General features: G+C 36.7%; 1 protein-coding gene across 3 annotated transcripts in view; it reads right to left on the bottom strand.

The window, feature by feature from the left end:
• The window catches only part of PSEN1 (presenilin 1), an 88688-nt gene that overhangs the window by 24597 nt on the left and 51654 nt on the right, over positions 1 to 12437 (bottom strand). For all 3 annotated transcript variants that reach the window (XM_081229775.1, XM_081229777.1, XM_081229776.1), the window contains 3 exons: positions 12212 to 12279; positions 6997 to 7217; positions 2432 to 2530 (listed from right to left, as the gene is read on the bottom strand). In XM_081229775.1, the coding sequence (XP_081085901.1) occupies positions 2432 to 2530; positions 6997 to 7217; positions 12212 to 12279 (388 nt within the window). The remainder of the gene's footprint in view (positions 1 to 2431; positions 2531 to 6996; positions 7218 to 12211; positions 12280 to 12437) is intronic.

Here is a 12437-nt window from a genome sequence, read left to right as displayed (position 1 = left end):
ATTAACTAATAGTTATTAGCTGATTACTATTAACTAATAGTTATTAGTCAATAAGCCAAGATGAAAACTAAAACAAGACGTTTTTTGTCTATTAGTTTCCCATACACATATACAAACAAGTGATAATGAAGGTGTTAAGTTAATTAGGACCTTCACACTACTGAAGGGAATATAAATTGGTATAGCCTTTTGAGGAGGCAATCTGGCACTATCAGAATTTAAAGGCACACATCCTTTGACTTAGCAATTCCATGTCTATGAATGTATCTGTACAACAATATTCACAAATTCATAAATGTTCTCTGCAAGCATTGTTTGTAATGGGAAATGATCAATAAAGATACCCTTTATTTAATATCTATATAAGAGAAAACTATGCAGACATTTCACGTACTGATATGAAAAAACAGTCATGCTACTGCTAAGTGAAAAATGCTGGTTTTCCCAATTTTCTGATATTTCCTTATGTCCCATTTACTATTCTCCCCTCATTTCTTACTCTCTAAACATAGCAGTTGCCAAAGATCTACTCCTGGTGTCCTCCTCTCTTCTCCTTGGATTTGAATCTCATCCACTCCCACAGCTGCCACTGTCACCCCCATGCTGATGTTCTTCAGTTCTGCATCTCTATTATCAACCTTTTCCTTTGCACTGGTACTTCATTTCTAAACTCCTGCTGGAAATGTCTACCTGGATGGCTCACAGGCCCTGCCGAGAAAATTAGATATGGGCTACCGGCAACACTACACAGATTTCTCAAATAAGAAAAACCTCTCTTCTTTATCATCCTTCCTTTAAGCTTTAAACTTCTCTCACTCGTCACTAAGAATGACTGAAACTACCTCCAAAAGCTCTCATCAAGGCCTTTCCCTTGACTGCCATTACCTATCCCATAATTCAGACTCTCATTACTTTCCACCTAGATCATGGCAATATCTGTTTAGTTATGCTTCCCGTTCTCCTCCCTCCCATTCATCTTGCACAATGCTGCAAGCTTACAAAGGCACAGCTCTGATCACATTAGTCTTCTGTTAAGACCTTCTATGATTCCCAAGTGATCATGAATAGAATACAGAGATCTAAACCAGTCCCTCAAAGCTATCTGTGATCTTGCCCTAAGTGCCTTTCCAAACCCATCTCCTAGTACTCTCCCTATTTTGTACTCCATGTTTTAGTCAACTGGAACACTTGAAATTTGAAAAAGATGCCCCACACTTATGCCTCCAAGCCATTCTTTGTGACAAGCCCACTTTAAAAAAAAAAATTTATTTGGCTGCATTGGGTCCTCATTGCTGCGCGGGCTTCAGTAGTTGTGGCGTGCAGGCTCAGTAGTTGTGGCACAGGGGCTTAGTTGCTCCGTGGCGTGTGGGATCTTCCCGGACCAGGGATCGAACCTGTGTCCCCTGCACTGGCAGGCGGATTCTTAACCACTGCGCCATCAGGGAAGTCCCCAAGTCCCCGTGGAAATGACTCTTCCATCTGTGCTTGCTGAAATCCTACCCACCCTTCAAAGGTTCAATCCAAATGCTGTCTCTTCCATGAAGCCTTTCTCTGATTCCCCATTTAGATTTTCCGTTTTGAGCTCTTTCTGCACTTTGCGTTCCTTCTGAATAATCTGAAAACAGTCTGCCTCGAATGTTGTTTATATACTTGTCTTATCTCACTTCTAAATTGTAAGCAAGGGAATTCCCTGGCGGTCCAGTGGTTATGACTCTTGAGCTTTCACTGCTGAGGCTTGGGTTCGATTCCTGGTCGGGAAACTAAAATCTCACGTGCCGCGCAGCACGGCAAAAAAAAATAAAAATAAAAATGTAAGCAAATGAACTCTGAGGGAAAGCAAAGTATCTTTTTTTTTTTTTAATTTAGTTTTTGGCCATACCACGGCAGGTGGGATATTAGTTCCCCGACCAGGCCCCCTGAATTGGAAGCATGGAGTCTTAACCACTGGACAGCCAGGGAAGTCCCTCTTAATCATCTTTATATCCTCCACAGTGCTCTGTGGGAGCAGATCAGGTCAATGATGAATAAATATTTACTGAATGATTAGGAAGTATATGAATCTAAAACCAAAAAAAGGGCAAACCCATTCTGAAGGAAACGTACAATTCCTTCAACATGCTAGTGCAAGATCCACCCACAATATATGTATGTAACAAGTACTCAATAGTTCTTGATTAATAAGATTTTAAATGAGAATACTGGCTCCTCAATCTCTAAATATTTCTTCTATCTCCACACATACTGAAAACTCTCTTGAACCAATGTCAGGCAGAAAATAATAATTTGCAAGGAAACAGATCTGCAGCAGTTCCATCAATGCTATGCATTTAAGGTGAGAATAAGTACCATGATAATGATCATAATTACATGTGTTTGAATCTCTGTAAATTCTAAGCTGTTCACTAACTTAACATCATTCTGAAATACTTACAAGAGTAAATAAGAGCCGGAAAGAGAGTTTCATTTCTCTCCTGAGCTGTTTCAACCAGCATACGAAGTGGGCCTTTTGGACACAAAACAGCCACTAAATCTAGAAAAAGAAAAATAGAAAAGACATCTGAAAAATGGATTGGCTAAACATGTAAATGGGTGTGTGAGGGAGGAATTAACCAATTGAAAAGGTTTAATTTTTTTTACACAGAAATATGTTGAATTAATATGAAATAAACAGCAGGTAAGCTGATGGGGAGGAGGATGGAGACAATCTAAACAAAATACACAAAACCACACAGAGACCTGTGCAAACTTCATTTTGGTTTGACTGTTATTTGGTTAGTTTACAGTGTATCATCGTTGGGTTCTAGGAATAAGTCTTCTCAGTTTGAAGAAAAGAGGCAGAAATAATGACAAGACAGAATTATTCTAGAGTTGTCAATTTCCAAAGCAGAAACAAGGACAAGCCATTTCCAAACAAAACATACCTATGAGCCACAAACTGAAGGTTTACTTTAGGAGGGATTTAATAGAGGGGATTTGACTTAACTTTTCAAAATATGAAGAACAGAGTAGAAGAGATTCATCTTCTCCCCTTTTTGAAAACAGTATATGTACTATTTAGGGCTACTTGAAATAAGAGGGCAGTAAATTTAAACAAAACAAAATAACTAATAAACCTCTGCATGAGTTTAGCATTTCTTTAGCTCTCCTGTCAAAAGCACTTCACAAATATTTAGGTATCAGAATACATGTGGTGCTGAAAAGTGTCTTATTTTACGAAAACAGCAACTCGGAGGAGGAAGCAATATGCATAAATTATTCTTGATTCTACCACCATCTCTCTCCAATAACTGCAGTTTTTCTTACATTTGCTACATCGTGAAAATTCAGAGTATAGAAATACAGAAAATAATTTCAAACATTTAATAACGGGAAACAGATATAGGTAAATTTGTAAAGGAAGATTTGATAGCTTGTGTTGACATTACTATCATTCAGATGCATTTAAGTAAAAAACCTCACACCTGCAAGTGGTCATGTCTTCTTGTACACTATTACTACTACTACTACTACTACTACTACTACTACTACTACTACAATAAAACACACACACAAACACATGCACACACACACAAAATCTCTACTCTCACTGCTTCCATTTTGATTTGTTTGGGATGAGAAAAGGGAAATTTGCCGTGCTCTGAAATAATGAGATTTCTAACCTGTTTCAACCTGCAATGTCCTGTAACTATCTTGGTTTTTTGACACACTACTCCTTATAGAATTGCTAAATGATAAACCCTTATTTTTTAGAGCAATTAAAGCGAATTAAGATTAATTTTGTTTGGAAATTCTTAGAACAATCTTTGTGACATCTTGAGATCTTATGGAAATGGAGTTAAGAATCATTACTCTAAATATTGGACACAAAAGTCTTTTATTTTAAAGGAACTCAAAAGGTCTGTGGAGATAATCTGCATATGTATGGAAGAAACAGAGGGTTGTTGGGAGAAACAGTGTAATGTAGTAGAAAGAATATGGGACTTAGGACTCATATTCTAGATCAAATGGTGTTAAGCTTGGGAAAATACTTTACCTCTACAAACTTCAGGTTCTTAGCAGTAAAACAAGAATAACCGCCTTGCCTACTTCACAGGATTATACATTTTAAAGAAACAGTTAATACTTACTGATAGATACCATTATACATGTGTACTGTACATATTGTTTAATTTAATCTTCATAATAACTAAGACTTGGGGGTTGAGCAGTATCTGTGGCCACATACCCAATAAATGATAGGAGTAGAAGTCTGGATTTGAACCCAGGCAGTCTGTCTCCAGAACTGGCTTTTTTTTTTTTAATATCAAAAATGGAATCAGACTCTTTATTATGATTCAACCCTGATGTTTCATTTAATCAAGTTTTAACTTGCTCTAGTATGTCATAATGGTGCCTTGTGAGGCCTGTAGCGTGAGACTGTATGGTGGTGAAAGTTCCACTGCACACATTGTTCAAGAGCCCAGCACTGTATATTTAGAAGTGAAATAGTCACTATAACAATATTTGGAACTCCAAAGTGGATAAAGTGAGGTGGCCTGTATTGTGGGTTTAATACGTACTGAGACATGTATAACTTTGATTTCTATTTTTGGTATCTGTGAGGCAAGAGATTCTCAGTTATTTTCCCTAAAGAGGGAAACCTTGGATAAGTAATTGCTGTTGCTACCACTGGCAGACCAGGTGGCTAGACCACTTGCAATGTCCCAAGGGTCTGTAAAAATGCACAGATGGAGCCAACTGTTGGCCAGATTAAGACGACTGCCCAAAGTTCAGCTAATTTTGCTGACCCTTGGATCCCATTCTTTGATCAAGGATGCCTGGATTAAGCAATGAAAAGCAGAGCTCTCCAAGTGAGCTCCTTCACATGTAGTTTTGATGCTGTCCATAAAGTGTACAAACTCCCACTGCTGTTTGTTCACTCATTTGATCCCAAAGGGCTCCCGTGGTAGCCAGGGGTCCAAGAGAGGGGTGACCTCCTCTAGCACCTTGTCAACTGGCAAGGGACTGAGGAAAGAAGAGGCCACCCTCTCCTGTGGGTGAGACACTCCAGGGGGCCCAGACTCAGCTCTATCATATGGCTAACATTTCTGTCTTAGCAAGGAAGCCCTGGCGGCTGTGCTGAGCTTGTATAATGCTGCCTCCATGATATGGAGATAAGGAACAGATGGATTCGGAGCTTCACAGGTTCAGGGCCTGTGAAAACCTGTTTCCAAGAGAGCTCGGTATGTAGTCAGAAATGGCCATTCTAAACGTGTACAGCATGGGACCAAAAAGGGTAGTTCCTCACACCAGAGATCCGTGGGCAACTTATGATCATAGTGAGTGATCCAGATATTTCAGGAGGTATGAGAAGAGGTTGCTAAGGCCTCTACAGTGAATGATTCTCTGGGGCGGGAGAAGGGACACTAACGGAAGTAACTACTGTATTACAATTTGGACAGATTCTAGAACCTTATGTTGTAGGAGGTCCCCATTCAAGGTGGGCCAATTTGTAACAGTATAAATAGGCTTAAGTAAAATTTGTAAATGAAGAGTATATTGCCTCCAGATACCCAAAGGGCCTAAAACATAGTGGGCTTGTTTTAACATCATGGGTGCAGAGAGGGTCAGCTGCTATTTCTTGACAGTGCCAGAGATGCAGAAGCCCTCAGCTTACCAAGTAACTTTCAGGAATTTAACTGGGGTGGCAGAGCCTTGTACTATGGTACAGGGAAATGCCACCTCCCTTTTGAGCTCTATTGTGAATATCTGTATGTCCTCACCAAGTAGGTCCAGTGAATTTATTCAGAGGATGATATCATCAGTGTAATGTTGTATCTGTGCTCCTGGAAAAAGGTGGATGTGGTTAAGATCTAGCCTGCAAAGATTTTGTGCAACAGTAGTAGGGCTGCTAAAGTACCCGAGTCACTAAGTAAAGATATGTGTCCCTTTGAAGGAAAAGGCAAACTGTGGCTGTCGAAAGAGGCATGGAACAGAAGAACATATTGATAAAATCTCTGACTGCAAAGTATTAACCAGCTGCTGACTGGATGGAGCGCAGAACTGGCATTCTTGATCGCAGCTGTGCAATGAAAAGATGAGTACTTTGCAAACCATCAAATACTATACAACCTAAGGTCACTATGAAAAGTCCGTCACAAAGAGTACATGACTTCTACAGTTCTGTGACTGACTGCTCAAATATGAGAACAGAGCCAATCGAATTCTATTTCTACAGACGTTTTATTCATCAATCAAAGGGGAATGATGAGGTTTTCTACTACAGGTCACCTGACATTTTAATAAGCATTTGAATAGGGATGAAAGAACACTGCAGTTATACAGAGACCACAAACTGACCTCTGAAAACGGATCTCTTTTTGGCTTTTATGCAAAGTGAGAGTTACAGAGTTCACATCTTGGTTATTCATGGCTAAGGTATATTCTGACTTTTCAGGACCCATGTCACATGGGTTGCTAATAAATTTGAAGCTCACACTGCCCAAATAAGTTTTATCTTTAAAAGAGTAATTCTACCCAAGTTGCCTTACAAAAAGTAGTTAACTTAATTTTTATATTAAAAATTAGTTGAGCATTTTATGTGTGTCAAGCATTCCGCTAGTGCTTTCCGACAAATATTCTGAGAAGCATTATTCCCATTTTCCAAATAAGGAAACTGAAGCTCAAAGGGCCCGAATCACCTTCATAAAGTCATGAAGGCTATCAGTGGTAGTGATGGGATTTGAATCTAAGTTTAGGACCAGCAGTCTATGGATCCTTCCACTAACTCACCACTGAGTTAAACTGGGGGGGATTAATAAAACATTTTTAAAGAACTTAACCTCAAAAAATTTGAAATCTTTATATGAAAAAGATAGTAGAGTTAACTGATTATTTACTGAAAAGCTATGGGACATTACTGTTGTCATTTTCCCCAAGTCAAGATAACTAGAAGAGGAAGGAAAACACACCAGGAGGTATTTCTGTGATGAACAAAATGTCAGTCTTGGGTTTTACCATATACTGAAATCACAGCCAAGATGAGCCACGCGGTCCATTCTGGGAGGTACTTGATAAATACCAGAGCCATGAGAGCACTGATCATAATGAGATATGCCTGCTGGAGTCTCAGTGGACCTTTCCAGTGAATGGCAATCATTCCCACCACACCAAAATTCCAGATCAGGAGTGCAACTGTAATGTAGTCCATGGCAACATTATAAGTTTTAAACACTTCCCTGAAAAAAATTAAACAGATATCTAAAAAGATTTGCATACAATAAGTTTCATCAAAACATTTTTTAGAACTATGGTTCTAACATAGATACTCATTATTCATATCCCAGCTTCACACTTTTACCATATCTTTCTTTAAATTAATGCACTTTTTTCCTCAAGTTGAGCTTATTTTAACAGAAAACTCTGTATCAGTCATATAAATGGGAAACCAGTATCACAGGCCACAGCTATAAAAATAAGTACAAAAACTAAAAAAAAGGCCATATAACACCTAAAATGCTATTCTATACTTTGGGAAATGCTTGTTTGAAGTACCTGAAATTGGAAAAAATTAAACATGCAAAATAAATTTTAGAGCTTAGGACATAAGGTGTTATTTTCATAAAATTTAGTGCAGCCATTAAATATATATGTATGTTTTATACACATACACACAAACATGGGATATAGGCATGATATACTGTTGCCTGAAAAAAATATATGATCTCATTTACATGAAATAGTGTGTGAGAAGAGAGAGCAAGAGATCGATGTAGTAGTTCCTGAAAAGATGCAGGACTTATCTTTAGATGATGGGAGTCTGGAATTTTTAAAACTTTTCTTCTTTTCTTTCTTTTTTTTTTTTTTTTCCACAATGAATGAATGAATGAATTTTTATAATAAAGAAAATAGTATTTTAATTTTGGGAGGGGGAATTCCATCTTAAAATAAAGAGATACAAATATAGAAGATGGGTAACTGAGGAGAAAGAAAGCACTCGTTTATTTAAGCACAAACTTTGGTTTCTGGAGACTATCCAGAAAGGTGATCTTTCCATTTTGAAATTTCAAAATAAATGTTGAAATTTCTGGATGATGTAGGTATTCGTATTAAGCATTTCAGATATCCCAGCACTCAAAACAAAAAAACCCCAAACTCCAAACTATTGTTATCTTTGGCTAGGTAATATATGCCTAAAATGTAAAAATTCCCAACATATTCTGTGAAAAGTTTCCCCCCAAACCTTGTCTCCCTCTCCAAAGGAAAGCACTATTATTAACTTCATATGCATCCTTCCAGAGAGTGTCCATACATGTCATAAATATACTTCTTTACTGGACACAAATGATAGCATACACATTGTTCTAAACCAGGGTTTCTTCTCTTAACGATATTCCTGGAGAACTTTCCACATTAGTATACTAGAGTACCTCATTCTTTTCAATGGCTTTATTGTATGGATGTACCATAATTTATTTAACCAGTTTTCTATTGATGGATACTTAGATTGATTCCATTCTTTTGCTATCAGAAGCAATGCTGCAATGATTATCCCCACAGATTACTAGGTTCAGGACATATTCATACAAAACTTTAATGGATATGCCAAACTGCTCTTAATCAAAGTTTTGCATCAATGTGTGCATGTTTATTTTCCTGCAACCTTGCCAAATTAGAACATTTATTAAACTATTTGATCTTGTTAACCTAATGTACAGCTTTAATTAGCATTAATTTTATAAGGAGGGTGTGCATATTTTCATATATTTAAAAGTAACTTGTCTTTCTCTTTCTGTTGACTATTTTTTCATAACCTTCACCCATTTTTTTTCTGTTAGGTTGTTGTTGATCTTATTGCCATTTAGAGGTTTATATATAAAGTAAATTAGCCTTTGTCTATAAAATGAGTTGAAAACACACTTAGCAGTTGGTCATTCATCTTCTGATTTTTTTCATGGTGTGGTTGGTTGGCTTGATTTTTGGGTTTTGTGTGAATGTGTGTATGTGTGTGTATATATATATGTGTGTATATATTTATATATAAAACATTAGATTTAAGGAAGGACCTTTAAAGTTACATATTTAAATAAATATATATATATATACTTAAATTCCCCATCCTCCACGGTTTTCTCTAGTCCTTTTATGGTTTTACTTTCATATTAAAAATTTTTTTTAGAAGTGATTTTATTTTTTATTTATTTTCTTTTTTTAAAGCGTTCTTTTTAAAATTAATTATTTTATTTTATTTATTTTTGGCTGCTTTGGGTCTTCGTTGCTGTGTGTGGGCTTTCTCTGGTTGCGGCGAGCAGGGGCTACTCTTCGTTGTGGTGCGCAGGCTTCTCATTGCAGTGGCCTCTCTTGTTGTGGAGCACAGGCTCTAGGCGCGCAGGCTTCAGTAGTTGTGGCACCTGGGCTTCAGTAGTTGTGGCTCGCGGGCTCTAGAGCGCAGGCTCAGTAGTTGTGGCGCACACGCTTAAGTTGCTCTGCGGCATGTGGGATCTTCCTGGACCAGGGCTCAAACCCACGTCCCCTGCATTGGCAGGTGGATTCTTAACCACTGCGCCACCAGGGAAGCCCCCATATTTAAATTTTTAATCCATTGGAATTTATCCTGGTATAGATATAAAGAAGAAGTTCAAAATTTTCCTCTGGATGACTACCCAATTATCTCAACACCAATTACTAAATAATCCATTTACAGCCTACTGATTCTATACTACCTTTATCATAAATTAAATTCCTTTATATATTTGAGCATTTTTTTAAGTCCTTCTAATCTTTTCTACTGATTATCTGTTTATAGTGCAGGTGTCACTATTTTAATTATTATAGTTTTATAATTTTTTTGTTTTGTTTTTTGTTTTAAGTTATTTATTTATTTATTTATTTTTGGTTGTGTTGGCTCTTCGTTGCTGTGCGCGGGCTTTCTCTAGTTGTGGCGAGCGGGGGCTACTCTTCATTGCAGTGCGCGGGCTTCTCATTGCGGTGGCTTCTCTTGTTGCAGAGCACGGGCTCTAGGCACATGGGCTTAGTTGCTCCACGGCATGTGGGATCCTCCCGGACCAGGGCTCGAACGCATGTCCTCTGCATTGGCAGGCAGATTCTTAACCACTGTGCCACCAGGGAAGTCTCTAGTTTTATAATTTTGTATCAGGTAGGAGTAGTATCCCTCAGTTTTCTTCTTTTTTACGGTTCTTTGGGGTACCTTCACTTGTTTATTTTTTCAAATAAATTTTAAAATTATCTTGTCCAGATTAAAAATAAATCTTATTTGTATTTTTATTGGGCTTATATTAAAATTTAAAATAAACTTGAGAGAACTGACATCTTTATGATGATATTCTTTCTATGTAACCTGGTATAATTTTCCATTTGTTTAAGTCTTCTTTTTAAGCCCTGAAGAGGCATTTTTAAATTTCTCTATTTTATTTATTTATTTATTTTTAAAATTTTGGCCACGCTGCATGGCTTGCAGGATCTCAGTTCCCTGACCAGGGATTGAATCTGGGCGACAGCAGTGAAAGCACCAAATCTTAACCTTTAAACCACCAGGGAACTCCCTAAAATTTCTTAATAATAGAGCTTAAACAATTACTGTTTAATCCTAGATATTTTCTCTTTCTTGCTGCTCTCATAAATGGGATTTTTTCCTTTTCATTATGTTTTCTAACTAGTTATTTACATGATGGCTATTGATTTATGTTAATTAATTTTGTATGCAGTTGCCTTACCAAATTTACTTAGTGATTCTAATTGTTTTTTTGGTTAATTCTGAAACCAAGTAAACAATCATTTTATCTCTAATTACTGATAATTTAACCTTCTCTTCCAAGTTGTGTAGCTCTTATTTCTTTGTCTTATTTAATTGCGTTCACTAGTCCCTCCAGAGCAATGACTGACAACAATAGTGATAAAGGAAATCCTCATCTTGTCCTAACAGTAACAGGTGTGCTTCTGAAGTTTTCCTGAGAGGATGATACCAATCGTTAGAATAAGATTCATATATTTTATTATGTTAGAGAACTAATCATCTGTTTTATTATGGAATTTGACTAAGGACAAGTGTTGAATTTTGTCAAATTCTTGTTAGCATGTACAAGATGATGACTTCGTAACATGGTGACTTGTATTGATATTTCCTAATAATAAACCAGTCTCCCATTCTGCAAACAAACTCCATTTGGTCATATGTATTATACCCTCAAAGGGTTGTTGCTGAATCCTGTTAGTGAATATTTAGTTATTCTTTTGGCATCAATAAATAGGACTGATCCACAGTTTCCTTTTTCTTGATAATTCATAGGGTTTTGGTACCAGTGTTACCCTGCCTTCTTAAAAAGAATCTGGAAGCTTTTCTTCTTTTTCTATGTCCTGGAACAGTTAAAATAGCATTAGAGTTATCCGCTCCTTAAAGGTTTAATAGAATTCCCCTATGAAACCATTTGGGCCTGGTATTGTTGTTACTGGTGGAGGGGGGATAAGAACCTCTTCAACAACCTTCTGTATTTCTTCTTTGCTCTACTTAGATTTTCTATCGCTTCAGTGGTCAGTTTTGGTAATTAGTTTTTTCCTAGAAAATCATCCATTTCATAGAGATTCTTACATTGATTTCTTTTGTCTATGGTCATTCCCCCTGCTTCTACCAAAGAATTAACTCTTCAATTTATTTTTTAGTTTTATTGCTTCTTCCTAATTTAAGAGCTAGTGCAATGGTTTATGACCTGTATTCTGCCACTGGGGCTGAGAGAAAGGCAAGGCGGGCAAACCTCTGAGCCTCTCTATTCTCTTCAACAGAGCTGCTCCACTTTTTTCTATTTTATATGTGAAGTTCTCAGGTAAGATTTCATTTGAAAGGCGAAAGACTAACTGATGAAACAATATAAAAGTTTAAAAATCAATTCATGTTTATACACATGCTTGAAATGTTTTCACATTCTGATTCAAAGATTACTACTAGAAGTAAAGAATACAGTAAATTCTTTACTAAAAAGACATAGAATTAACTGTAGTCTTGAGTTCTTTCAGTTCTACTTATTATAAACAAGGATCAACAAAAGAATATCCCTATCGATAATATTAACTAGTTCTATATATACCAAGTATGGCCTATACATGGAAACAATTATAATTTAAGAATAATTCATCAACAAAGTACATTTCTTTAAGTGACAGTTATAGAGCCCAAATAAAGTTAATTTCTGAAAAACAGACCAAATATTTCACTACTTACCCCAAGTAAATGAAGGAGAAAAAGAACAGCAACAATAGGGATGAAATAATAAGCCAGGCATGGATGACCTAGAAAAGAGTTTCAGTATAATTAACAGATCCCATAACCCTAAAAAAACCCAAATTTCTTACTTCAAAAATTATATATTACTTCTGTATGTGTTATAATTTTCAAATGGCAAAACACAAGCAGCTTTGGGATCAGTGAGTACCTATAACAGAACTCT

This window comes from Mesoplodon bidens (genome assembly GCF_964165515.1).
Source record: "Mesoplodon bidens genome assembly, chromosome: 3".
In the NCBI taxonomy this organism is placed as follows: domain Eukaryota; kingdom Metazoa; phylum Chordata; class Mammalia; order Artiodactyla; family Ziphiidae; genus Mesoplodon; species Mesoplodon bidens.
Note: the sequence above shows the minus strand (reverse complement) of the source record. Positions and strands in the feature narration are given on the sequence as shown.